Raw genomic sequence first — 27,396 nt, 5'->3', positions numbered from 1 at the left:
TATTAATAATAACCTACCCCCCAAGAAAACAACTTACAGTTAAATATATTACAAATTGAGTTTAACATATCAAAAGTTGAGAAATATCCCGCTTCAAAAGAGTCACAGCCTATCAGTATAAAGGAAGAATATAAAACTATTTTATTGACCACTGCTCACCAGTATTTACAATAAAGTAAACAATATACAGTCTGATAACATTCAAATTACTACAAAGTTAGTTTTCACCCGGTCTTCCTAAGACCAAGTGATCCCAAATACTAAAAAGAATGACCCTACAGGTTTAAAGGGCTAGGTCTGGGTAAAGAAGATACATGCACATCAATAGTATAGAAGACTACAAAACATCTGTGAGTTTCTTTAGACATTCATTATGATTCTGTAATAACTATGGAAATTCATCGATGTTTTATAAAAGCTTTTACCTAATATGGAGGAAGTAGTAGTATCAAATGCTCTCTTGTGATAAATGAAACAAGTTGCAGAAAGCTTTTATTTACTTGCTGTTGATGCAAAACATACTACTTCAAAAAAATATCAAATTTGAAACTTGTTAGAATGTATGCCTCTCACATTGCTAATAAATCAAATTTCAGGTCTTAATATTCTTATATATAAAAAAAGCAATGCAAACAATTATTGTGCTTCGTCTTCTGGGCATGAATGCCAAGTTAGCCGTTCTTCATAAAAAGCGATTACGATCTGAGGACACTTCACATTAGCTTCTTTGGCCAGCACCAGATCTGCCTCATCAGAGTCTTTCCTGATGTAGAAGAGAGCAGGATTTAAGCAAATTAATGATCAGTATCTTAAAACATTTATCACCTCTTGATAAGTCCTATGTTCTGCAAAGAATATCAGCTAGAAATCAATTTTCAGTATATCTTTTACTTAAACTACGAAGACTTTCCATGCTAATGGCAATGACGAGGTTTCATAGCTCCACTGCTCTTCCCTTCCCATGTTTTTTCTGTTTGAAAGGAAAATGCCATTCTAAGGGAATTAGTTATAAGGTTACATACTGCAGTATGCAATGAAAAAAGTAAAACTTGGTTAATTTTGTCTTTGTCTTTTTAATTTTTGTCTAACTAAAGCTTCAAACTAAGACTTAAAAACCAACAGGACCAATCTTAAGAGTTGATACTTACATGCAAATTACATTTACTATTTATGCAAGTAACTTCCTAACAGTATTTCATACTGTTATTCTTGATGCTGTCTTTGGGTAACAAACCAAGCTTGCCAGTCTGATATGCTTCAGATTCCATTTTAAAGTGTATGCTGCCTTTAGAAGTCAGCTTTGTGCATACAAACTCATATCTATGTTTGTTACCCAAGACCAATTATGAAAAACTAATCAACTGCAACAGAACTACACAAAAAAAAGTCCTTTGTGTTTGATTTTGCCAATTATCACTACAGAAATTCAAACACTCAAGATCTTTGTTTTGCAACTTTTCTAAGTTTCACATAAAATGTATAGAGAATTTGACAAGGCAGAAGGGAGACAATCTCCCACAGCACTAATCTTCAGCAGTCTAGGCACATCCCAAGACAAATAACATCTTAGATCACTCAGTTTGACTCCATTCTGAAAACCTGCCCTTCTCAAAGGCTGTGGAAAGCCATCCTTCTTATCCAATAACCTTAAGAAATCTGACTCTCAGCAAATGTTAATTCAATCTCTTGATTTCTCAACACTGGGAAGAAGCACTGATTTTATCCCATTTGTTCACAAAGCAAGAAATCCTTCTCCCAACACTGTAGCTAATGAAGCTGGTCCCCACCTACCCTCCCAACAACACAAGCTCTCCATATCACTCTCCCCTCTTACTAGTCCATGATGTCAAGCCTCTCTATACTGTTTATTCTTCATCTCCACCTCTGCTTTCTCCCCTAGTTACTTCCAATTCCACTTTGATGCATGCAGAACAGCTGGCACTACACTTGGTTAAACAGCTGGCTATCCAGCAGCTAGCTTCTGCTCATTGAAACATGTAAAGCTGGATTTCTGCCTGCCATTCCCTCTGCAAGAGCATTACCTAGATCCAGTTTTTCTACACAAATGCCAATTTCTCCCTATTTTATCAGAAATTACCTTTCAAAGTAAAACTGAAAACAGAAATGAAAGATGTTTTGGGTTTTGAAGGAAAAGGGATTAAGTCCTAACTGCATTTACAAGGCTTGCTTTTCTAAGAATACAAGGTTAATAAGGAGGCCACCAGCTTCTGTGTCCTACACCTGAAATGAAGTTGTCTCTTTACTCTAAATACAGCTGCCTGCCCTCCCTTTATGGAGAAGAACAGTGAATGTAAGACTTACCATTTCATTAGGAACATAAGCTCTCCACTGCTATCCGTAGCCCCAATTATCCGCTCAGGATCAAGACCCCTTGCAAAACCTCTTGGTTTATCAACCTAGTAAGTTAGAAGATGGTTATCTAGTTTAAGACAAAATTCTATTTTGGTATTAGAGACACAAATTTTTGTACATACATTTATATGTGTGTTTCTGTATCAGAACAAAAAAAAAATAGCCTTGAAAAAAATAATACGTAATTATAGACTTGATGGGGTTTTATGACCAATCTTCAGGCCAAGTCATTTAGAGGTAAGATAATAATAAAGGGTTTTCTATTCATATTTCCAGCATTTATTTCTAAAAACATGATAGATGAAACTAATGGTCTAAAATAATTTCAGTAGAAAAACAAGCAAGCATGGTCAGTAAAAATAACAAAAGCAGCAAAGTAAAAACGCATGCATGGAAGTGGAAAAAACAGCAGGCTTGGGTTGGCTAAATAAACAATGAAACTGCACCCTTGAGGAACACCTCAACTCTTCTTGGCTCACTGATATCACACTGGTGACAAAAAATATCACAACTATTTCCTGTATTAGCTCCTTTATAGGTTTACAATATCCTTTTAGAGACAGTGGCCACTATTGTACCAGATGAAGCCAAACAACTGACTCTATACAGAAAGCAAAATATATTTATTATTCATAAACTATTATTTCTGATGCCTTCCAACCTTTCTGACAGTAACCACGTGTCCAACTGCTTGCTGTCTTCAGTCCATGAAAATGATTGGCAGTGTCAGTAGTTTCAAACTGCTAGTCCAGAAGTTTACTGAAGAAAACGTGAACTATTGAACATTTTGCATTATTATTGAACAGCGTGCATTATCTGTACTTATTAGCACTGAAGTTGTTTATTCATTTAAACTGAAGGAGAAATCCAGGTCTCTCAGGAAAGGAAAGCTTTTTTCACTCACCCTTTCTACTCCTTCTTCACCATCATGTCTAAGTAACTGCTTAGTTTTCTCATTTTGCCATCTTGCCACTCACCTATTCAAAATCATACACTAAATATTGAAGCAAACCAGAACTTCATCTTTGTTCCATTCATGGATCTTTTGCTCCAATATAAACCTATCACTTAATACCATTAATAACTCTTGACCAGTCTTACTTTCAATTATTCAGTAAGTGTTATGGGACAATGTAAGAACTTTTAATCATCATGTCACTCAATCATCCTTTACTAACCATTTGGACAATCTTTTAATCACATTGAATGTATACCCTTTTCAAACCACAGATCTGGACGCTATTAAATTTTTACAGTTTTAAATCAGTGCTCAGTCTCATTATCAAAGTCACAATATGATTTTTGAGGGATGGACAGGAAGGCAGAGATGCAGAGAAACAAAAGCTTAATACGTGAACATATATACTTACAGAATCACGCTTTTTCTTTGATTTACTATCATCAGATTCACTATCTGACAAAGATTTTCTTTTGGCACCATCTGTTTTTTCTTTACCAGCTTTCTGAGAGTTCAGAAAGGCTTCAATTAGCTCTGGACAATCTAAGTTCTCTTCAGGTTCCCATGTGTTGTCAGCACTGAAACATACACACATTTATGTAAAACTAGGTAAAGAAGAAAAATGTAAAACTAGTCCCATGGCTCCCCTTAAAATAAGCAACTTAATTTTTGTCTCACTATATAAGGTAGGTTTGTTAAACCCTAAGGAAGTTCCTCTTGCCACCTTTAGTAGCCTTCATGTACTGCATTGACGATTGAAAGGATGCTCTACTAGTATTGAAAAACAATGTTCTTAACCTGAAAGTAACAAAAAGCAGCTCTATCAACACCTGTGGTCTCAGTGGGGTATGAGAGTTGAAACAAGCAATCTGCATCCTACCAAAATGTACCTGTTCATTTAAACTGACTCACTTCCCTGGTTCCTCTAAAGACTGTCCATGAAAACAAGCAAAATGATATGAGCACTAAGACTTACAGAGAACAGAGTGTACACAGCAGTCATTACAAACAGCCTAAGTATAAATATATATATATTTATACTTAGGCTGTTTGTAATGTCTGTAATATATATATATATACATACATATATATATACACAAACTTTCAGATATGAGGAACACTCTGAAGTTGTCTCCAAGCACTGAACACAACTATACCTAGAACTGCTTCCTTCAGCTGACTGACTGCAGGAGGGAACAAAGGTGGGCAGAGCTGGGAACTGCGTCTGTTTCAGTGAGTATGCATTTTGCTAACTAAAATTTTAAGAAGTCCATGAATGTTCCCCACAACCACTATGCATCTCACACACAAACATTGGCACAGCATTACTGCACCAGCAGGATACCTACAAATTACTTTCCATTACAGTAACGTATTATTACAAGTTCAAATCAGACCCTCAGATACTGAACATGTTGTGCTTTGTGTTTATGCACACATTTCACGTTGCCAGAGTGCACAGTGTTGCAATGCACTCACTTTGGGAGGTATGCAACAATAATGTCACTGCATACATAACCATTTATTCACAAATTCAAGGTGCATAATATTCTTTCAGCTGGTAAAGCAAGCTGCCACTTGAAGGAGGTAAAATTACATTCCTTCTTAAACAATCAGCTTCTTAAATCTACTATAAAGTTTTCATGTACATATGTAAGTCCTGGGAAAGACACTCAAAAATTCCTTTCAAGTATGCCTAATGAAGGCAACCATTCCACAGGCAAATTCAGTTGATTTGAGAACAGTTCAGGAAAATTAGTAATAAGCAAACTACCTGCTTCAGAGCTGCCTGCAGTTTACATTCCTGCAGGATTTGTTACTCAGAAGTACCATTCATTCTGCTACATGTACGGTAAGTGTCAGTCTATCTTACCTGGATAGCTATGGACACAAGCTCTATCAGAGTGGTAAAAAAACAACCACTAAGAACTTGGTAAAAGTTCTCGAATATTTTATATAGCTTGAACAATGAACTACATTATCTTCTACTTTATTTTCATACTTGACTGTCCCACTTGACTATTCATTTATGGATGTCCTTCCCTCAAGGTTCTTTAAAGTGGATGCCCATCGTCCAATCTCCTCTTTGTACAGTTGTTTCTAATCAGTGGTGTTTATCATTCTATCGGAAAAAGAAAAAAAAAGGGAATGCCTTACTCTGTAAATCCTTTCCACTTCAAGTAGTATTCCACCTTTCCATTTACAACACGTCTGTCCAGGACTTTCTCCACAACAAATTCTTCAGGCTCTGCCTCTTCAACTTTTTTACCTTTGCCATTCTGTTTCTTTCCCATTTTGTGCTACAAAAGAAATTCAGAATGACATTATTCCTTTTTTTTTTTTTGCTTTACACAATTACTTCACTGGCTTATTAACACTAAAGCCAGAAGCTCAGACTCCTTTCATGTTAGTGCATGTGGTCAGGTAACCTGAGCAAGACATGTTAATCTTTTGGGGTTTTTTCAGTTGCTTAATGAGATACCCAACACCAGTTTTTAAAAAGGTGAAAATTTTTTGTCCGCATACTCAGTGATTATACTCCCCTTAAAAATTTAATTCTCAGTGCTACATGCTCAAAACATCAGGAAGCTTCTAGAAGTTAACTCTATGCCTGTGAAAAGGCAGAGGGCAAGGCAGAAGTAAAGAGAAGTAATAAGGGAACTGTGAAAATGCATAAAATAGAAAAGGGATGGTACTGAAAAAAGGTGGTTTCTACCTTTTCCAAAAAAAATCAAGGAGAAACTGATGGCAGCAAAGTTTATGATGTATTGCTACAAAAAGCAAAATACTCAACAATAACCCACAACTATTGAACAGGACACATGCTAGGAGCATTCCATTACTGCAGTCCCTTCTCATTCTTAGCCATGCACCTATGTAACTTACAAAGAGATGTCACAAAGGTGCATAAATTTAAGACTACTACACTTCAGTACAGCACTTAATACATAAATGGAATTTTGCTAACTTACAAAACTTTTTAAGTGTTTAAAAGTTTACATTTGATAGTTCAGGTAATATTCTTTAAGTTCTTAAAACAAATTTTACATCCACATCATCCTCAAGGCATTCCCAGTTTAATAAGGCACAATTACATAGCAGTAGAAGGACACATTTCAGAATTTCCTTGATTGTAATCTTAAAAAAGTTCGAACAAGCCTATCATGTTGTATCACATTTCTGGAGGACTAGCAGGCCAAAAGCAGTTTGTTTGCCATTTTGGACTGCATCTCACAAGGAAATTGTCACGTGGCAGCCATAAACTAAGTATTAAGCTCCTAAAACTTAAGAGTTATGCAGCACCCTAAATCAAAGTGGACAGAACTAATTCCTCACTGAAGCACTTCCTCTACAACAGAACACAGACAAGCAAATATCACAAAGCACATCTATTTGCTTGATAGCCATTCTCTAGTCTTCTCTAATGTGCGTTGACAATACTGAAATTTTGAAATTTTCAAACTTTTAGACTTAGTAGAGTTTTGTCTTGATGTGGTGAAAGGTAAAAAAAAAAAAGTATGTTAGAGAGAACAAAAACTGTCTTCTTTTAGTGAAGACTGGAAGATGATTCTCTTGCCAAAGCCCCGTCTTTGTACTCCTTATTTTTCGTAATTAATTTTTCCTTCTCTCCCCAAAATACTTCATTCTTTATGGTTAGCAACCCATAAACTGAAGGTTCAAACAACAAAGAGGAGAAAAAGTTTATAGATTCTCATTTAAACAGCAAGTTTCTGCATATTTCTCACATGGCAATTGTTTTGATTTGAGAGCATAGAAGAAAGAACAGAGCATGTACTTCCAATTAGACTTTAAGTGCCTGCATATCCCAGGTGTATTTTGACCACAGCATTCATGTCTGAAAAGTGTTAACTTAAGCATATAGGCTTTTTTTGCCTTCACAGGAAAAAGAATGCAAGACTGATATTGAAGGGAAATACAACATGAAGATGTCCAAGGCTTCTATGAGGGCAGCTTCTTTCAAAAAATGGAAGTGTGAAATAGAAAGGGGTAGATATGAGGAAAATAAACAAACAATAAGAGTAGCAGAGGGAAAAACGACAACACAGAAAAAGACAGACTCACTATACCATAGTAATAACATTATAATTACTGGTGATGAGGCAAGCAGGCTACAAGTGGGGAACATCTCCATCTGTATTCTCCGTTGGACTAAAATTCTTTGATTCAATGGAAGACTGCTTTCTGGTACTCTTTTCGGCTTCACTAATTCTTGTCACTTAAAGATCAATGTTTTGGATTTCTGTATCAAAGCAACAATTTGGTTTTTTACTTTCTAAGACTTAAGTATCTTAAGTATCTTCCACAGAGGAAAATGAATGTCATGGGGGTCTGTATTTTTTCTTGAAGTGCAGTAAGAAATAGCAAGATAAAGAGTATGCTGCTTCTGTTTTAAATATTAGAGATTTTTTAGGTCTTGTGCATCAGCACTGCTCTTCAAACTCTTGAGCCTATTAAAATAACACTTGATTGCAGAGCCTGCAGAAATACTGAACACGTTAAAAACCTGTACATTCTGGGATTATACAAGCCCATGCAAATCTCAGCCCACAAGTGAATTTTGACAACTGACTGAACTTAAAGCATACTAAATGTCCACTTGACCCCTGAAGCTCCCTAGGGTTGCATGCTATAACTTGGGCATTTGACCACTGAAGGCTTATGTATAGTTCGTTTCTCTTTCTGAATTCAGAAGTCATAGGACATCACATATGACATGCAGATCTATGGATAATCACTCTTTCTTTCAGGGGCAAGATAAAAACACTGATGTGACACTGTGGTGTAGAATTTTAACATACAAGATGTAAGAAAATCAGAATTACAGCTCTAGAGCTACCCTATCCCTTAGCATATTTAGGTTTTGCATGCAAATATATAACGAAGCAGAATTAGTTATGGTTCCCATGGGAACCATAACTGATTTTCCTGACCTGTGCAGCAAAATTCTCAACAACATCAAAAGATTAAAAATACTGCATTCGTTAAATTTTTTTCCTCTCTCCCCATCCCCAGACTGGCTAACTCCTTGAAATTAGGATAAGTGGACAATCAATTACTAACAGAAAGTTTAGACATTCACCCCGGTGAAATGTTTTAAAACAGTACAACATAGAGGAAGCACTCCATTGCAGTTCTAAGCCAGGAGTTAATAGAAGTTTTGAATATATTTTGAGCTGAGTAATCATTTCTGTAAATTTAAGAACAGGCCCTTTGCGGAGTATATTATAGACCAGCTATTCTGCTATTCAAGTTTTGAATTGTGCACATATATTTTTTGCTTACTTCCCCATCTCAACCTCAGATATATCTCACATTATACTTCTACAGGTCTGTCCTTCAGGAAACTATGTATCATTATTAGTTGAATTGTAACCAGCAACCAACTGCCCTTAGGAGTCCATATTTTAATGTCAAGCAAAGCTTTAGAGGACTTGAGATCCATGAATGCATCATTAAAATGGTCCAGGAGGGGTTGACATCTGATAATCTCTGCTCCTATGAAATTCAAAGAAACTGTTATTTGTTAAAAATCATTTCAAAAGGCATCTTAATTATGCCACATCATTTCTCAATAATGTTACTTTTCATCTATAAAGACTGCCTTTTGTCAGGCAAATAGTTTTCTCCAAATACACTGGGAGAAATTAAATGACTGCATGATTTGGACTTTATTTTTTACATGTATGATGAATTACATGGTATGCTGAAAGGAGGCTAAAAATCCTTAGTGTTTTCTATTGTAGGACAGATGAAATAGTGCAGAGTCCTTTCACACTTTTTTTCCCAACAAGTTTCTCTTTAGAAATGGCAGATTTATTAAAACCAAAGACAATGTCCTTTCTAGTAGCCTTACTTTCTGGATCTGAAATTTTGGTCAGAATAATGCTGGGGAGGGGAGATGTGGATGTATCTTTTAAATGGAGATGCCAAGTTATAAGTTTGAAGAAAAATATGTTGATTAAATCCTTATATACTTTAGGTGTGCATGAACTTACCAATGTAGTTTTATTGGAGGCCATTTTTATTGCAGACTTGCAGAGCTTTTACTAGAAAAATGCATGACAATTAAAAGGAAGTTTGCATTACTCAAAGAAAGGCATCCCAAGACAAGCATGGTCCTTGTTCCAACCCCCATGTATTCATTGCATACAACATCTCTTACACGGATTAAATCCAGAACAAAAAGTAGGTTACTACTTTGTCCGGCATAACCCAGTAATGCACCGTTAGGCTAGCCAGGATAAATGATACTGACAAGGTGGTATATAGGGTTGAAAAACGATTTTTCCCAAGGCCTTCAAAAGCACAGACGCATTTCTAGGGAAAAGGGGGAGGACCATCAGGGATGCTTATTTCTTTAAACCAAATAGAACAAGAGTTCAGATTCTAGCAGTTGAAGATATACCTAAGGTATATTAATGGCAAATCTGATGGGGAACAGATACACATTTGCGGTGTAATGAATCACCCATTATTCTTATATGCTAGCAAATTCTTATAAACAGCAAATATTTATCTTAATGCAACTATAACGTTGCCTTCTGATTCTCAAGTTTGCAAGAGTAAAGGTCCTAGAACAATATTAACTCAGCTAAGATGTACATACTACACATTTAACCTACGCAAATTACGTTGAACACAATCCATCCCCTTTTCCATGTCATTTCTCATACCGACCAGCTCCATAGGCATGTATTGTCCCCGCCCCGCAGCGAGCTACAGAACTGCTAGAATTCCCCATATGCCTGGGTAAGGCAGGAAAGTCCTTTAAGGCCAGAAAGCCTCTCGGACTCAGCAATCCCGCCCAATCCTCCCCTGACATGGGAGGTGGATTTTGGCAGTCCCATGGGCGGTGGGCTAGGCGAGATGGGAGAGGGGCCGGGGCCAGGGCGCCAGTCCCGAAGGTCTTGCCTTGTGTCCCCCCACTTGACAGGTAAAGAGGTAAAAAAATCCCCCCGAAACCCAACAATACCCCCCCCACCAGCAAACAGAGGCAGCCCTGCGGAGGCCTGCTGGGGGCGGCTGCGCCTCGGGCCTGCGGCGGGCGCACATGAGGCCAGCGGGGCCGCCCCAGGCGAGGTAACGGGGACGCAGGCCCCGGGCCGCTTCCGCCGCCGCTGACAGGGCCCCTTCCACGCCGTCTTCCCCCCGCCCCTTCACGTTTCCCCCGGGCCGGGCACACGCAGGGACCGCTGGCGGGCCGGCTTTGTCTGCCGCGCGGGTGCCGCTGCCCCCGCCCCCGGCGCTGATCTCCTTCCCCGGGGCGACAGCGCCCGCGGGTCCAGGGGCCTCCCTCCTTCCCTCCCTCCCTTTGCGGGTGTCGAGGCCCCGATCCCCCGACAGCTCCGCTCTGCCCGCCACCGCCAAGGAAGCGGGGGTGGGGAAGAAGCGGCGGTGGGGGGAGGCGGGCGGGCTGCGCTCCGCATCTCCCCGCGGCGGCCCGCAGCGAACCGCAGAGGAAGGGGGAGTCAGGGAAGGGGACTCGAGGGTGAGTGGGGTGAAAGGAGGTGGCTGCAGCAAGAGAAAAGAGGGAGAGAGAGAGAGAGAAGGATACAGACTTCAATGGTGCCCAGCCGCTTGGGTCTCCCGTCTCCTCCTGGCTCCCGCCCTGCGCGCACTGAGCGGCGGCGGCAGCAACAGCGACATCCGCGGGGGGCTGAGGCGGGGGGTGGGGGCAGGGAGAGAGAGAGAGGGCGGGCGGGAGGCGGAGGGCGGGGAGCGGCGCGGCGGTGGCTGGCGGGGCTGGGCTGGGCGAGCACTGCGCGCCGGCGGCTGTGACGGGGCAGAGCGCACGACGCTGCCGCCGCCTACGCGCGAGCCGCTACAACCTCCGACCGTCGTCGCCGCCGGCACAGGAGGGGGGCCAAGACGTCTCTCCAACGCGGGGCGAGCGCAGGACCGCGCCAGGCGTCCAAAAGAAGGAAGATGCCTCGCGGCGACAGGGAAAGCGACTGGGTAAGCCTGGGAGAGCGGACGGGGTTGGCGGACCCCGGGAGCCGCGGCCGCCATCATGGCCGCCGCTGCGAACGCGCGCCGGGCCGATGCTGCCCGCCGCCGCGGAGCGATGCCCTCGGCCGGTGCGGCCGGGCGGGCCCAAGGCGAGCGCTGGGTGGGTTTGAAGCTCGTTTGGAGGGATGCCTCTTGGAGCGCGGCCATTTCCCGCGTTGCGGTGGGGAGGCCCCGGCGTGAGCGAGGGGTGGGGGGAGGGAAGCGGGCTCGGAAAGCAGTGGGGCTCTGGCGCCCGAGAACTCATTCATAAGTGGGAAAAGGGGTCGGGGGAGTCGGCTGGGGAGGCTTCGCTGCGGGCGGGAGATCGGCGGTGAAGCAGAAAGGGAGGGGGAGCAGAGGGGGCGGGAAGAAAGGAGCCGCTCCAGCGCCATTTCTTTGGCACGCGGGGCGGCAGCACTCACCCTTTGTCGCGGTGCGTGCAGGGCCGCCGGAGAGAGAAAAAGGGAGGGAGGGAGGGGATGCAGGAGGGGAGAACAGAGCGGCGGAGCGGGTGGAACACCCGATGCCGGCGGTGCGGGGTAGAGCGGAGCGGGCTGCGGCGAAGTCCGCCTCCCTCCGACGGGACCCCGCGATGTGCCGCACTTGTGCCAAAATCTGTGTAGTTCTCACTTCTTCCTGCCCGAGCGGAGGGGAAAGGGGGCCAGGGCGAGGTTTCGGGAGGAGATGTGCGGCCGCCCCCGATTAATACTAACGCCGAGGTTTGAGCCTTCGAGGCCTTTAGTCAATTTCTGTAAAAAACAAAAACAAGTGATACGGTGCCAGCAGCGTTCGAGGCCGCTTCGGCTACGCTCGGGCACGTCTCGCGAGCCTGTCGGTTGTCGGAAACTGCCGAGCTGGCTGAAGTAGTCGATGACTTGCTGCGTCTTTCTGTCCGGAAATTGCCGAGCTGGCGCCGAGCGCCATTTTCGTGTGCTGCGGCAGATTCCGGAAATTACCGAAGCGAGTCGAATGGGCTTCCATTCCTGGTTCGGCTTTTTCCGGCGGCTGTCGAAGCTGATAAGCTCAACGACGACAGCTCCTTCGGCTCATTTCGGAGACGGCCATTACTAACGGAGTCGATGACTTTTCATTACATGATAAAAACACGTAGGGGCGTTATTCAGAACTGCAGCCCCTTTGGAGATATTTAGGCTCCAGATCCTGGCCTTTTTTTTTTTTTTTTTTTTTTTTTTTTTTTTTTTTAATTAATTAAACCTCGGAAGGGAGCCCAGGCTGGAGTAGGAGGGCGCTAACACTACCCGGAGCTGAATTTCAAATTACGTAACAGCTTAGGCAGCCATTACCGACCGGTTGTACGGTACTCTCGAGCAGGAATACGTAAACCATGAAGAACATGGTACGTGGAATGGGAAGATGTAGTTTGCTTTTAAGAAGGGAGACGCGTTTGCTTGTGCAGACAGAATGAATTTTTTCGGGGCTGGGAATTACAAGCAAGCTTGAGTCGTCCGCACAAGTCCGGGCGCTGCTGCTGGGTCGCAACGCGGGGCGGATGCTGGATATCTTTGCGCAGAGGAAGGTTCTGGAAGCGGCGACTGGGGCTGGCGCGCAGCCGGGCGAGGCGGCGGAAGCTGCGGTAATCGCGCATGGCGGACAGCGCGTTTCTTGAGCCCGTGGCCATGACTATTAGCTGCGCTGCTGCTGAGGTGTCGTCGGAGGAGGGGGAGTCGGAGCTCCGCGGGCCGGGGGCCGTCTTGGCCCCGCGAGGCGCGGAGCGGCCGAGGCGGCGCTGCGGGTAATGGCGGTGGCGAGGGGGAGGGGTAAAATGGCGGCCCGGCCGAGACTCGCGGCTGCAAGGGGCCAGTGGGGATCGCTCCGGCAGAGCGGGCAGGGCGCGGGCCGGCTGTAGTCGTCTGGTATCCACGGGAGCGAGAAGGAGCGCCGGAGAGCTCTTTGTACCGTGTGTGTGTAGGTGCACGCTAGCAGCAATTTGCAGCGGTCTCCCTGGAGGCGGCGGCTGCTCCCGGGCGCCATTTTCCCCGCCCGGCGCGGGGCCGCGGTGTTCCCGCTGCCGCCACATGGCGGAGCCGGCCCGGCCGCTGCGTCCCCCCGCCACAGGCGGCAGGCGAGCTGCCGCTCAGGGATTGCACAGCCCTGGAGTTCAGGGATATCCCCCTCGCTTGTCTTCGTTAAACATTTCTGTTGCCCGAATTCTTAATTCCACAGTGTGGATTGTGTGTGTGTGCGCACGTTACTGCTATATAAAACACTTTTAATTTCTCTGGTGTTTAATTTTTCAGTAAAGACTATGCATTTTCCAGTCCTTTCAAGTTGCTTTAAGCCTGTGAAGGAAACTTTAAAATACACACAGATGAAGATCCTACAGAAGTTGTAAAAATTTCCCCTGGCACTTGGTGCCTGCCACGGGGTGTACTGTGGAAATCTCGAAAGAGGTGTTACCTCCAATTTTTATGTTGTGGCCCTTCGTAGGAATGAGGTGTCTGTGTCTTTACCACATGAGTATTTTCCTCAGGATTTTAAGAGTTAATGGCACGATGATAGTTATTGAACATTTTACACCTTCAGCACCAACTTCAGATGGGCAGAACTCTGATGGGAGGTTCTTGAAACTGGCTTATTTAAGACGAGTAGCTTCTCCACACCTAGAGATCGTGTGTTAGTGGAGCAGCATGTGTGTGCTGTCTTTGCACAGTGGTTTTCATTAAAGAACTGGTAATGAATTTCGTTATTGCTGTTTTCTTACGTGTATGGTGCCTAGATGTCATTCTGTGTAGGACATGACCCTAAATACATTTGTAAAACTCACTACTATCCTGTTCAATGTCTGTTTGTTATATGTAGTACATTTTTATCATTGTTACAGCTGATAGATTCCATTCTTCTCTTGAGTTCTGTTTACAGGTTTATAGCTGTTTTCAGGGATAAACGTAACACTTACTGAAATACCCTACCTGCCTAAGTTTGCTTGATTCTCATATTTTTATATTAATATTAATTATTAAATGTATGGCAACTGATGATACAGGAAAAAGTGTCTTTTGTAGGTCTATGAAACTGTAAGCAAGTGGTCCCTAATTCTTAAGCAGCAGAACTCTAAAGGATTTTTATTGTTGTAGTATTGTTGCTTAAAAATATTCAGTTGCCATCCTACTCAAAATTAATAAATAATAGTGTGACATATTGTGACTATATGATTTTTTTAATACTGGTCTGGTTTGCAGCATTCTTTCGTTTGTTCTTTTATGCAGTGAGGTGAAACGAAATTACTTCAAACATGTGTCTGCTGCTTTTGACCACTTATTTTGCCTGTCTGTGCGAGGAGGAGACAGTACTAGCTTTCTTTGTGTTTCTAGAAGAAAAAAAACTAGTTCCAACACTCCAGATTCCAAGTATTTTCAAGAGAAATTTGAACTGATCAGTCCTAAATAAGAGTATGCATTTGGAAGAAGGAGGGGAGGAAGTTGACTTCTTGTCAGATTGCAGTATGTCAAACTGGTGATATGGAGGTGCATTTTGAAAAAAAACCCTGGTTTGTTGCTGCCTACAGTAATTGTCTGCTATTATATGCATCTCAATCCACGCCTGCCTTGGACTTGTTGGTCTACGTGCAAGTTGGCTTAATACTTCTAAAAGCATATGTGCACTGAAGTATTTTGCTTGTTTTCTTAGTCTCATTGTTTTCCTAGTTTCCTTTTAAAAATTACCTTCATGTCCATTGCACAGTTAATCACGTAGTGTTTGTCACTTACACTTAATGCTGCAATGTTTGAGTTGTATAAAAAACAGCCGACACACTAAAGAAACATACAACCAAACACCCAAACAGATTTTCTTGAATTTTAGAGTTAGTTAACAGTATAAAGCTGAAGTGATTTGGTTTGAGTTCTCTTGCCCCTGGCAGAACAGTTCTCTTCAAAACAATATTCTGAAATAATAAATTTGTGGAAGGGGACTACTTCTTAGTGCATTTTTAAAATTATTTGGCATGAAATTTTCGCATGTATGAACTGACGTAGTGATACTTTTGTGTGTAGAAACTGGCAGTTACAAGGCCTGATTTGTAGGAAAAGTTACTATAAAAGTGTTTTGAACTGGTAGAAGTTGGAAAGTTGTCCTTTCTGCTTTAGTTTACCACAAAGTATAAAAATTATAAAAAAATTCAATACCTTATTACTGGTCCTGATCTTAGTTGGATTTGTTTGGGGTTTTTTATTATGTGTTTGTTGTTGCATCAGAGATTGGTGCTGAACAAGTGCAATTATAATTTCTGTGCAAGGAAATAAAAGTCTTACTGAAAGTGTGATATTAGTGAATATGTATTATTCACATTTCTACTTTAAAGGGAATTATTTTAATACTGCTCCTGTTGAGGGTGTATAGGTTTGTTGCTAATTCCAGTGGTGTTGGATCCCAGATTAATTTTACAGATGCTTAACTTCCATTTGTTTTAGTAATGATGGAGAAAATATGAATTGTTATCCTGTTATAGAACATATTTAGATTTATTTAATGTATTTTTACTTAAAATGCCTTGGATGAATAGTACTATAGTATTCATGTAAAACAATTTAAGCCAGAATGGTTTTTAGACATTATTATTACCTGGGATAGAATCAGACAGTATCAATTAATTAATATTTTCTATAATAAAAGCAAATCCCAAAGTTCTCTTTCATTTCCTTAAAAAGTATCTCATATGGGTTATTGAGCGGAATATTCTGGAAGTTTTCAACTGTGGTCCCTTGTTTTTCATATCTAGAGGGAGATACAGGAATAAGGACTGAAAAAATAAAATCTGTATTGTAAAAGTGGACTTGCAGAATTGAATAAATTACTTGATTTCCTTAATAGGGTAGAACCTTCAGAAGAACCAAGTCTCATTTTGAAAATAAGACTTACTGAAAGCTTTTGATTCTTAGGAAAATCTTGGTTAGTGTCTGATTTGCAGAAGAGGTGTTTTAAATTATATTAACGTAATCTCTTTTTTGTTCTCTGGCAGAGGGAAAAGGAGCAGTTCCGCAAACTGTTTATTGGCGGTTTAAGCTTTGAAACCACAGAAGAAAGTTTGCGGAGTTACTATGAGCAATGGGGAAAGCTTACAGACTGTGTGGTAAGTTTAGCATACTAATACATAGCAATGGCATGGAATATGTAGGAATTTTAAATGGGAGTTGGTTTCAAGATAGCTTAGAGAAGATGGAACATTTGATTTTAATGGTACAGTTGGTTGGTTTATACACAGTTCATTCCATTGTAGCAGTGCATGCATTTTTCTCTTGCAAACTTGGTAGAGTTAGGGAGCATTCGTAATCTGTTTTCTGCACAATTCTCCCAGATTATCTCTAACCACTGATTTCAACAGTTCAGCTTTGCTGTCGTTCACTGAAGTGCATTAGGAAGTGCTTACACGGAGCACTATTACATCTGTGTGGTTGGTAACATTTGGCAAAAATCTGGTATTGTGGTAAGCAGCCTCAGTAAAGCTGGAAGAGGATGTTTTTCTCTGTGAGGTTTTTTTAGAGTCATTAAGGTTGGAAGAAACCATTTAGGTCATCGACTGTTGATTGAGCACTGACAAGTTCATCACTAAACCACGTCCATAAGCACAGTGTTTGTGTGTGTCTTTTAAATACTGACAGGGATGGTGGCTCTGGTAGAATTGTCTTGGGAGTAGTAAGTCATAACACAGATTTAAAGTCTGTGGTCTTCATTAAGCCTAAAAGAAATTATGCGTATGTTTTGTTTTGGTTTTTTTTTTTCCAAAAATGAATGTAAATATAAATGCACCTCACTGATCTAGCAGCATTTCTGAGTTAACTGAGTTTTGGAGGACAACAGTGGTTTGAACTTTGATCCCAAGCAGTGTCACATATACATAAAGTCTGCAACTTTACAGTAATTGTGTTTTGAAATCAAATCGAGGAAAATGTAAGTTAGGCTTACACACTTATTCTTAACACTGTTAGCATAAAGCTTAACATGAGACAGATACAAATAGTTTAAACGTCTTTATTGTTTTTAGGTAATGAGGGATCCCGCAAGCAAAAGATCAAGGGGGTTTGGTTTTGTAACATTCTCTTCTATGGCTGAAGTTGATGCAGCTATGGCTGCAAGACCTCACACAATTGATGGAAGGGTGGTTGAGCCTAAAAGAGCTGTGGCTAGAGAGGTAAGTATGGCTTTGAAAGCAAATGCTTCTCATGCTTTGAAAAATACTGTTTTGGTCGTACAGTTAGGCTTTGTTCTTGTTTGAAATTGTGTGGGTTTAAGTTACCTGGTTAAAAGCCCATAGTTGGGGCACTATTTCCCACACTTTTGGTCTCTTATCTAAATATGGATTATTACAGTTAGTTATTATGTTGTTTTGGTTGTGGAATCATGTCTGCAAGGGACGCATGTGGGGTCTGAAAACTGTTGTAGCAAACATGTTATGTTGAATATCTGTAATTACACAAATTCCAAAGTTAACTCTTCTCTGGAATAGTTCCTGTTACAAGCTTCAAATTGATAAACTCCTGTCAGTCTTTCTGACTCTTCCAAGATGTTTTTGGGGTATTTCTAAACGGTACAGTAAAACAGAGAATATAGTGGGGACACTTTCTCAGTGGTGCTGTGCAGAATGTGGACTTGTGCTGGTTTTAGCTCCAGGCATACTTGATTTCCACTTCAGGGTACAAGTTAGGGTTATGTGTACAGGAACAAGATGAACCTGTAAGCTGGGTTACTGTGACACAGCGGTATTGAGGAGCAAGGGTGGATTATAAGGCAAGTTCCATTCACCCCGTGGGAGCTCTTGGGAGGGTTTACCAGATTAACGTTAGACTGAGGTGTTTAATACATTTGGACTGATGAACTGGTTTTGAATGAGCTGTCCCAAAGGTACGGGGAAATTGAAATTGTAATCACTGGTACCCCTGTTAGCTATCCCAGTTTTCTTTCAGTTCTCTACAGAATGCAGGGTTGGTTAGCATTTGGAAACAGGTAATTAATTACAGCATGTGTGTATACTATTTAATGGGTCAAAATGCATAGTGAATTTGCCGAGATTGAAGGACCTTCATACAAGCCCGAATGTGGGTTCACTGCTGTCGGGGGAATTGGGTAGAAGAAGCTGATGCATCTTCGTTGAAACAATTAGAAAAATCATGCTCTAACTTATGAAGTACTTGCAGTTCTTTCAAACAGTTAATCTGTATCGTTTTTCAGTGCTTTTAAGGCTTTGACATAAAGGGGGGAGGAAAAACCTCCAAGTAAGCCTGTTATTTTCCTCGCAGAAGGCCCCCTAAATGAGCTTGCAAGGTCATGCCTCGTTAAAGGGCTGTACCTTAGTGCTTGAAAAATCCTGGTTTATCTGAATTCTGTTCCTGAAATCCTGGTAAAATAGTGCTTTATGAAATTGTTTTTCTTTGTGCTAATTAGAAAAGTTCTTTTAACAGGAATCTGGAAAACCTGGTGCTCATGTTACTGTGAAAAAATTATTTGTTGGTGGGATTAAAGAGGACACTGAAGAGCACCACCTTCGCGACTACTTTGAGGAATATGGAAAAATCGACACTATTGAAATCATTACTGACAGACAGTCTGGTAAAAAGAGAGGATTTGGATTTGTTACATTTGATGACCATGATCCTGTGGATAAAATTGTATGTAAGTAATTTCACTCTTTGCTTGGACAGTATTAATTCTTGCTGCCTCGGTGGTTGTGTAAAACTAAATACATAGAGAGAGTGGGATTAATTACGTGCCTGCATATATGTTTAAATCATCGGTTGCTGAATTGTGTGGAAACACGTATTTCAAATAAGTACTGACATCCTTGTTTAAAAATGGTATGCTATTTTGTGTTCTTTTATATGATTCAGAATGTGTTTCGATTGGGAGTCAGATATTCTGACTTGTTGCCAATTAAATGCTGATAGCCTCTTATTTGATATGGTTACAGTGCAGAAGTACCACACCATCAATGGCCATAATGCAGAAGTAAGGAAAGCTCTCTCTAGACAGGAAATGCAGGAGGTTCAAAACTCTAGGAGTGGGAGAGGAGGTATGTACAAGTAATAGTTAATGGTTTATGGATGATTTTTGTGTTCACTTTCCACAATCTCACTACTTACAAACATTAAACTGGTACAGGGAACTTCGGTTTTGGTGATGCTCGTGGAGGTGGCGGCAACTTTGGTCCAGGACCTGGCAGCAATTTCAGAGGGGGAGCTGGTAAGACAGGCATGTTTGTAGCATTTACATTTTTTACCTTATTAATACTGTCTTTCTGGTTCTGGATAACTTTGTATGCTGTGGCGCTGTTTAACTTAAATGTAGCTATAACAGTTGAGAGAATTTTTGGGAAAAGTAATTTGCAAATGAAGTTGTGTTTTTGGTTTTTTGTTTTGTTTTGGTTGGGGTTTTTCAGTTGGTTTGTTTTGGTTTTTTTAGCTTTTATTGAAAGCCAGAAGTAATCTAAACTTAATTATTTGCTAAGAAGGTCAAAGATTTCTCTGATTCTATGCAGCGCTTGCCTGACCTTTTAAAACTGGGTACTGTACAAATGCAAGAAAAGGAAAAAAGTAGAGCGGTGATTAGATGTTTTACTTTTCTGAAGTTAATGGTACATGTTCTTAATTGATAATTTCTCAGATTTAGTTCTTAAGGTCATAAGGGTTTGAGAATTTGACTAGTTTGCTATAGGTAAATTGAAATCCTTTGGGGTTTTTTCTCCTGATAGATGGATATGGAAGTGGCCGTGGATTTGGTGATGGATACAACGGATATGGCGGAGGACCTGGAGGTTAGTTTGCTGTTGTGATGGTGATTTTTTTTTTTTTCTCACTGAGAAACACTTCCGTATTCATATCCATATCTATAAAATTTACCTGAATTACCTAAGCCATCTTGTTGGCTTTAAGAAGCGTACGTGGTTGTTGGCTTATGTCTAATTTCCATATGGCAAATTGTATGGTCATTTCTTGGACAACCATTCTTTTCATTAGGATAGGAGCGGGTCTTAAATTTCCTGGAAAATGAAGATTACACCTTTCAGTTGAAGTCTTTAGGCAGTCTGATAGTAGAGTTCAGTTATGGTGGAAGTTTGTATGTGCTTTAAAAATACTGTTCATAGAAATTTCTTTACAAAACTAAAGAAACAGAAATATATGCCTTGTGTATAATTTGAGTGCATTCTTTATGGAGAAATTAATTTCAAAGGATTATGTTTTCACAGGTGGCAACTTTGGTGGCAGTCCTGGTTATGGAGGAGGAAGAGGAGGCTATGGTGGAGGAGGACCTGGATATGGCAACCAGGGTGGGGGCTATGGAGGTGGTTATGACAACTATGGAGGAGGTAACATTTAGGGTTCAAACGTTCAAGCATTTCAGCTACAAATTACTGCAAGTCTTTTGAGGCTGGGGAAGGGGTGTTTGTAAGTTTTTCAAGTAGTATGAAATAGAATGAAAACAATGTTTGGTTCATGCACTGCTGGAATACATATATGATGTTGTACTTAGAATTTTTATAATGGGGTATCTTTGAGTGTTGTATCCATTTTAGCTATCTAGTTATTTCTCCACTTCTGTATTGATAATGCAGGCAATTACGGAAGTGGAAACTATAATGATTTTGGCAACTACAACCAACAACCTTCAAATTATGGTCCGATGAAGAGTGGAAATTTTGGTGGCAGCAGGAACATGGGGGGACCATATGGTGGAGGTATTGTATATGTCTTGTATATTTCCTTGTAGCTGGAGTGGGTGGACTTCTAGGAATTTGGGGAAAATAGAAGATATGGGGTAACTGTTTTGAACTAAAAAAATGGTAGACTGAGATTAGATATTAGGAAAAAATTCCTGAGGGTGATGAGGCACTGGAACAGGTTGCTCAGAGGTAGTGTGAGTACCCCATTGCTGGCCATGTTCAAGGCAGGATTAGGGGCTTTGAGCATCCCGGTCTAGTGACACATAACCCTGCCCATGCCAGAGGGGTTGGATTGGAGATGACCTTGAAAGGTCCCTTCCAACCCAGGTCATTCTATATGATTCCAAGATGGATATGTAAAAACTGGATAACTTCTGCAGTAGATGGACTGCAGTGCCTGTGTTCTTCCTGCAAGTTGGCTTCAGTGTCTCATCTTGGGATTATAAAGCTCGTCTCAGGGAAAATTATTATTTTGAAACAGATAAAATGTACTAACTTTTTCCACAGTGTTTTGCAATTTTGAGTTTAAAGCTTCTATTTCACTTTCTTTGCTGTCAGCTCACACTATTTTTGTAGAGTCTAGTTGCTTAATTTCGTACTTAATCATATTTGCTGTGATTGCTTTTTTTTCTGTCACTTCCTGGTTTTTGTTGTCTAAATGTTACTTAATATGGAATATCAGGCTTGTGAAATGGAAACAGAAGCATGAAGCCCTTTTTTGTAAGGTTTAGCCTGCAAGCAAATTCAGCCCTCACAGGCTCAAGACAGCACAGTGCATCAAATTACATATGGCACTGTTGAATCTTCTAAGATTTCACCATGTGGTTGCTTCCTGTGGCAGTCTTTGGAGGTTCTTTAGAGGAACACAGTGAAATGTTAGAAGTCTTTGTTGCATATGCTGTCACTGGAAGTAAAGCAGATGTCACTCTTCATTCAGTCAAGCTTTGATTGTTTCAGTCAAAACTTTCCTAGATTAAAAAAATGTACTGATGGGACTATTCTGTTTCGTATTCTGCAACGGCAGGAAACTATGGTCCAGGGGGCAGTGGAGGAAGTGGTGGATATGGAGGGAGGAGCCGTTACTGAGTTTCTTCAAGCATGCCATGGGTAAGTATATTTTTAAGTGTTAAAATTGCAGTGATTCTTGAGAGTAGCTGCAGGAGTTAAAAGCTTTTTAGGATATTATCTTTCCTTTAAAAAATGGTTAGATGAATAATTTCATAACCTATTTTTTTACTCTTTACTTCTGTTGAAACAGGCTTCACTGTATAAATAGGAGAGGATGAGAGCCCAGAGGTAACAGAACAGCTTCAGGTTATCGAAATAACAATGTTAAGGAAACACTTATCTCAGTCATGCATAAATATGCAGTGATATGGCAGAAGACACCAGAGCAGATGCAGAGAGCCATTTTGTGAATGGATTTGGATTATTTAATAACATTACCTTACTGTGGAGGAAGGATTGTAAAAATGCCTTTGAGACAGTTTCTTAGCTTTTTAATTGTTGTTTCTTTCTAGTGGTCTTTGTAAGTGTAGAAGCATTCCTTTGATAATGTTAAATTTGTAAGTTTCAGGTGACATGTGAAACCTTTTTTAAGATTTTTCTCAAAGTTTTGAAAAGCTTTTAGCCAGGATCATGGTGTAATAAGACATAACGTTTTCCTTTTAAAAATTTAAGTGCGTGTGTAGAGTTAAGAAGCTGTTGTACATTTATGATTTTAATAAAATAATTCTAAAGGAAATATTGTGTAATTTTAGATTTTTTTTTTAATACTGTAAAATAAGGCAAGGAGTGGGTAGTATAAGGTCCCACAAATAATACAAAGCTATTGTTGTACGTGTAAAATTTAATGCTGGTGAGAAAAAGTATGTTGTCTGTAAATTACCAGGTTTAAAATATCTAGGTAACTTAAGGGGTATCTCTGCAAGGAGAAACACCTTTCTAGATTTTTTAGATGCTGCTTCTTCAATGGCAAGGAAAGGAAAACCCCCCAGCAAGGTACTCTTCCAGGGACGCAGGTCTAGTACAAGAGAACTCTTGAAAACGTCACTAGAAGTTCAGCCAGTCTTAAAAAGCTGTGCTGTATCTCTGCAAAGCTTTAACTACGGTAGATTGTTTATAAGGATGGCAACGAAGGCTGAGGGTGTAGAGCAAAGTAGTTCTAAGCTTCAGTTAAACTTCTTTAGGTAAGATCTTATTTACTTTTCCTTTCTTAATGTTTCAAAACCAAGAAACTAATAATGTATGACAGTATTCTTTCAGTATAGTGATTATCATTATGTAGTTTAACATAGCAATGAATTAACAATTACAAATTGAAAAGAAACTTGTGAATCCTGTTTTCTTGTATTATTAAATTCTTTTACAAAAAAAATTGTTAATTTCAGCTACTTAACATATTTTTTTCCTACTGGAATCTAGCTATGATATGAACCCTGGACAAGCATAGACTGCTGCCACTGTACACTGCTACAGTTGAACAAATGAGACCTGCAAGTGTCCATTAGTAAAGCTTTGCAAGGGTTCCATCCTTGGTGTTGGTAGTTAAAATGGTAGGTCACAAGTTAATTAAATCATACAACTTTATTTTTGCATCCTGCAACATTTTCTTTTTTCTTGGGAGTCTATGCATTATGGTGGTTGCAAGGTAATGCAATGAAGGTAGTTCTGTGCTGTTGAAAATGAACTATGTTGTTACGTGTCTTGTCTGCTGTAATCTATTCTATATAACGCATTTCATCCTGAAGGTTCCCAAGTAACTGTAGACTGTTTACGTGTAAGGAAAAATTGCACCACAGAATACATCTGCCTCTGTGAAGGAATGTGTCGTCCATTCTTTTAACAACTGCATAAGCAGTTCTTTAGGAGGGGAAGTGAAACCTTCAAATGAAACTGCAGGTGGTATTTCATAAGCGTACAATGTATTTCAGTAAATTGGAATTTGGCTAGAATGTTGAGGTTTCCACCATTTTTTATAGTTCTTGCAGCTAACAAACCTTAGTGCCAAATTTATTCAGCCTTACTCTCACTTCATTGAATGTTTGCACCTCAAATTGATGGAAATTTATCAAGTAATGAATTAATTACTCAGAGTAAGGGTGGCATACTCTACTAGATTCGGTTTTAAAATAAAAATCAACAAAACCTACCAAAAAGAAGGCAACCAAAAATGCCTTAATTTCAAAGTTCATTGCCTCTAAAAGGCTACCTATTGAAGAACGTGGACTCAGCTAACAAAAGTCCTGTTCCTTTTGTGTTAGACACACCAGTGAACTGCTTATACTTTTTTTTTTAAAAATGGCTGAAGTTCCCCTATTGGTAATTTGGTTTAGACATATGTGATAAACATCTTCAGATACACTTTTTTTTTCTTTGGCAGGAAGGTGCCATGCTGCAGGTAACTAATGAAGAAGTGGTCAACCACAGAAACGCTTCAAGAAATAAGAAATTCTGTATCATCAGAAAATAGTTGTTTTTGCTGCCTTCATTAAAAATCTAGAGGTTAAATGAATACTGATAAAACATCACAATTAGTACAGCTCCCTGTAATGATGGGTTTTTTAAATTATAGTAAAAATGTCTTGTAAACCTTTCGAATAAAATTCAGATTCGTTAGGAGAAACAAATCACTAATGTTAAAAGAGCAAACATTCTGTGAGTAGAAAGTTTAACTACATATATTTATAACTTTCATAGCTTTAAAATAAAGTATTTTTATACCAAAATAGTTCTAGTGTAATGCTTAATAAAAACTTAGCGTGTATCTAACATTAAATAATGTTTATGTTTAGACCCTTTCATGATTTGAAACATTCCATTTTGAGGTGAATTTAAAACAGAATCAGTTTGACAAGTGTGTTCATGGAACTTGTTTCTCTGACCATGGGCATCTGTTCTCTTTTGGGAGAAACAGTGCTGCAAATTTGAAGTGCTGATGTCTTTGCTGTTGGACACAAGTGCTTAAAAGTAGCTTTTTTTTTGGCTGTGTTTTATATTATCTCATACTTTCTGGTTAATGAAACTACAACCTAAGTCAGTTTATCATATTGCAGTAGGACAAGAGCTTTATCCTTTTCACTTTCAAAGAGCTTTTAGCATGAAGACAGACAAACTGACTAGAATGTAGAGTTCCTGCTGTACAAAACTGTATTACCCATAGCTGCATCTGGGCATGGAAGAAAAATACCAAAACAAAAAATGCCAAACCAAACAAAACCACTAAAACAAACACCAAGTGTGAGCTTGGGAAAGCTTCAGATGGGAGTGTATTTAAGGGAAGGTATCTTGAGGTTATACTGTTTTAACCACTTCATGCATGGTTTATTCAAAACTTGAAATTTATATGCTTTGGCAGAATGATTGTGTCTTTAACCTTTATAATGCTGTTTAAAGATTCACATACAATTTTCTTCTGTTTCTTAAGTTAAGCTTTGAAATACTTACATAGGTAACCGGTGGGCTGCAATGGAAACAGAAAATGAAGACGCACAAATCTACTTTACTTTCTTCTTTCCAACAGAATGACCAGATCATGAGGAATTTGCCTTCTTTCCTGTAACTTAGATGTAGTTGATGGAAGTTTTTTCTTTACAGTTTCCAAGTCCACATTCATACACCATTTTAAAAAACTGACAAAACCACTTCAAAGGGCTGTAATTATTTTTTTTTTTTGTTTAAAGTACTATTTCTGTAGTTCAGCAACAGGGTTTCAAGTTTACTTGAATTGAGTATGTTTTCTATGAGGATGTTCTCATTTTAATCTGTTGGCAGTGGGGGAAGGGAGCGTATAAGGGGGACAGCACTGTGCAAGAATGAAGTTACACTGGATATTTAAAGTCTTGAAAACCTTGTGTATCTAAGTTTCCTGATGTCCTACTATTGAACTTTCATGACTTTTCTCTTGGTATGGTCTTAAAAGTTAAGGCACGTGACAGTCAACAGGTATTTACTAGTGAATGCTGTGAGAGAAGTCACAGTTTTGAATCAACCTGATACTGAAAGTGAGCAACTTTAAAAGCACTATCTTGTGGTCAGTTACTGGTCATCAATTTGTAGACAATGGATTCTTACTTTATATCGAGTTGGATTTTTTCACTACAGGCTTTGTTCTCGTGCAAGTGTAACATCACAATGTTTCCAGGTACTAACAGCTGAGGCTCAGGTTGTCAGTACTAGGTCCAGCTTTCCCCCAGTGAACACTTTGTGCAGCAAACGGAGGGAAAAAAGGAAAACAACGTAACTTGTTGGTAACTGGTATGTGAGCCAAAGAACACCTAAAAGTTGGGTATGACTTGTATTTGTAAAGCGATGGTGAAAAGAGGTCAGTAGTAGAGTTCTGGCCACTCACACTTTGTGTCATTTACAATGAAAGTTGAATTTTATTCACTTCTGTTGTGCTAAAAAACATTCAAGAAAATGTGAACAATTGCTGTAAATACCGTAAAATGAACAGGACTTGATATCCGTTACGTGTAGGAAAGACTGTAATCTTTCAGTTTGATGATGAATGTACTTGATCTCTTGGTGATGAAGTCCTATCACTTCTGGGGAAGAAAACCCAAGCGCCAGAAATGGATCTGAATTTTCAAGCAGTTGTCAGCTGAGTTTGTTCTGGCAGCTTTACCTCATTGGTAGAGGATAATTTGCTGGGAACATAGTGGGGCTGTACATTCCCTGTAGGTTTAATGTTTCAGTTGGTTTTTGAAGCAGAGTGTGTGATGCAAGTGAAACCCCATATAGTGCTGTTATTTCTTTTCCACCTATGAGAGGTGGCTGTTGCTCTTCAGCCATGTTTATTCAACCATACTACTCAGTGTGTCTAGGAATGTATAGAAGTGTTTATGGAAGGGTTTGCCTGGGTAATAATGATCCATTTTGCCAGAAGTACTGTCCCTTTTAACAGTCATGTTTTGCTTTGCAGCTGCTTTCGGTTTGTGTTGCATAGAAATTTTGTCAGGAGTTACTCCAGGTAATGGGGCAATAACTGGTTTGTTTATCAGCAATAAAGTTAACAGTGGATAAACAGCTGTATGACTTGCCTGACAGAGTGCTATGAACATACTAGGTCAACAGTGTTGGGGCACCTCGTAGTCACAAGCTTGTGTGACCTCCCATGTTTCTTCACTGTACGGAAAAGGGTGACTGGGGGAAGGTCCTAGAAAATTGCTGTTACCAGCACTCTTCCCTCTCCTGTTTGGTTTATTTTGGGGCATTTTTGTATGAAAAGGGGTGGCTGATGGACTTCATGGAGTTCTAGTAGCTCTAGTTCAGGTTTCAAGTTGCAGTACTTTATGAGGTACACTACACTAAACAGACTCTTCACCTGGTTATATCTGCCATCTCTATCTGGTTTACTTAATAAAGTTTTTCACTATGTCCTGGT

At 40.1% G+C, this 27,396-nt stretch overlaps 2 protein-coding genes across 16 annotated transcripts; one reads left to right on the top strand and one right to left on the bottom strand.

Annotated features, from left to right (window-relative positions):
• Window positions 1-118: 118 nt before the first annotated feature.
• On the bottom strand, window positions 119-12,288 carry CBX3 (chromobox 3). 5 transcript variants are annotated; one of them, XM_088163302.1, is made up of 7 exons: window positions 10,912-11,006; window positions 9,349-9,399; window positions 7,443-7,592; window positions 5,489-5,631; window positions 3,744-3,909; window positions 2,323-2,417; window positions 119-763 (listed from the first exon to the last, which is right to left on the bottom strand). In XM_088163302.1, exons 3-7 carry the CDS (start codon window positions 7,482-7,484, stop codon window positions 637-639), a joined length of 573 nt encoding a protein of 190 aa, XP_088019428.1. In that variant the 5' UTR covers window positions 7,485-7,592; window positions 9,349-9,399; window positions 10,912-11,006; the 3' UTR covers window positions 119-636. The 5 variants fall into 5 exon arrangements, with proteins under 5 accessions (XP_088019428.1, XP_014749803.1, XP_088019436.1 ...); XM_014894317.2 differs by lacking the exon at window positions 7,443-7,592 and having other exon boundaries at window positions 10,912-11,044; XM_088163310.1 differs by lacking the exon at window positions 9,349-9,399 and having other exon boundaries at window positions 10,912-11,023.
• HNRNPA2B1 (heterogeneous nuclear ribonucleoprotein A2/B1) lies at window positions 11,067-27,396 on the top strand. 11 transcript variants are annotated; one of them, XR_001404486.2, is made up of 12 exons: window positions 11,067-11,308; window positions 16,320-16,430; window positions 17,343-17,489; window positions 18,757-18,967; window positions 19,263-19,364; window positions 19,454-19,534; window positions 20,043-20,105; window positions 20,538-20,657; window positions 20,904-21,026; window positions 22,036-22,118; window positions 23,436-23,566; window positions 24,394-27,396. XR_001404486.2 is itself a non-coding variant. In XM_088163281.1 (11 exons), exons 1-10 carry the CDS (start codon window positions 11,279-11,281, stop codon window positions 22,095-22,097), a joined length of 1,050 nt encoding a protein of 349 aa, XP_088019407.1. In that variant the 5' UTR covers window positions 11,067-11,278; the 3' UTR covers window positions 22,098-22,118; window positions 24,394-27,396. The 11 variants fall into 11 exon arrangements, 9 of the variants coding, with proteins under 9 accessions (XP_088019407.1, XP_014749777.1, XP_014749772.1 ...); XR_001404477.2 differs by having other exon boundaries at window positions 11,068-11,308; window positions 19,454-19,543; XM_088163281.1 differs by lacking the exon at window positions 23,436-23,566.

This window comes from Sturnus vulgaris, chromosome 1 (genome assembly GCF_052056855.1).
Source record: "Sturnus vulgaris isolate bStuVul1 chromosome 1, bStuVul1.hap1, whole genome shotgun sequence".
Taxonomy (NCBI): Eukaryota; Metazoa; Chordata; class Aves; order Passeriformes; family Sturnidae; genus Sturnus; species Sturnus vulgaris.
This window is presented reverse-complemented; position numbering and strand designations above follow the sequence as displayed.

Coding starts and splice junctions, on each gene's coding strand:
- HNRNPA2B1 (XM_088163256.1), top strand. CDS start 11,279: ATGCCTCGCGGCGACAGGGAAAGCGACTGG. Junction 16,431..17,342: donor GAAAGCTTACAGACTGTGTG/GTAAGTTTAGCA, acceptor TATTGTTTTTAG/GTAATGAGGGATCCCGCAAG. Junction 20,658..20,903: donor TTATGACAACTATGGAGGAG/GTAACATTTAGG, acceptor TTGATAATGCAG/GCAATTACGGAAGTGGAAAC.
- CBX3 (XM_088163310.1), bottom strand. CDS start 7,484: ATGGAGATGTTCCCCACTTGTAGCCTGCTTGCCTCATCACCA. Junction 5,632..7,442: donor GCCTGCTTGCCTCATCACCA/GTAATTATAATG, acceptor TTTCTTTTGTAG/CACAAAATGGGAAAGAAACA. Junction 764..2,322: donor CTTATGTTCCTAATGAAATG/GTAAGTCTTACA, acceptor CTTCTACATCAG/GAAAGACTCTGATGAGGCAG.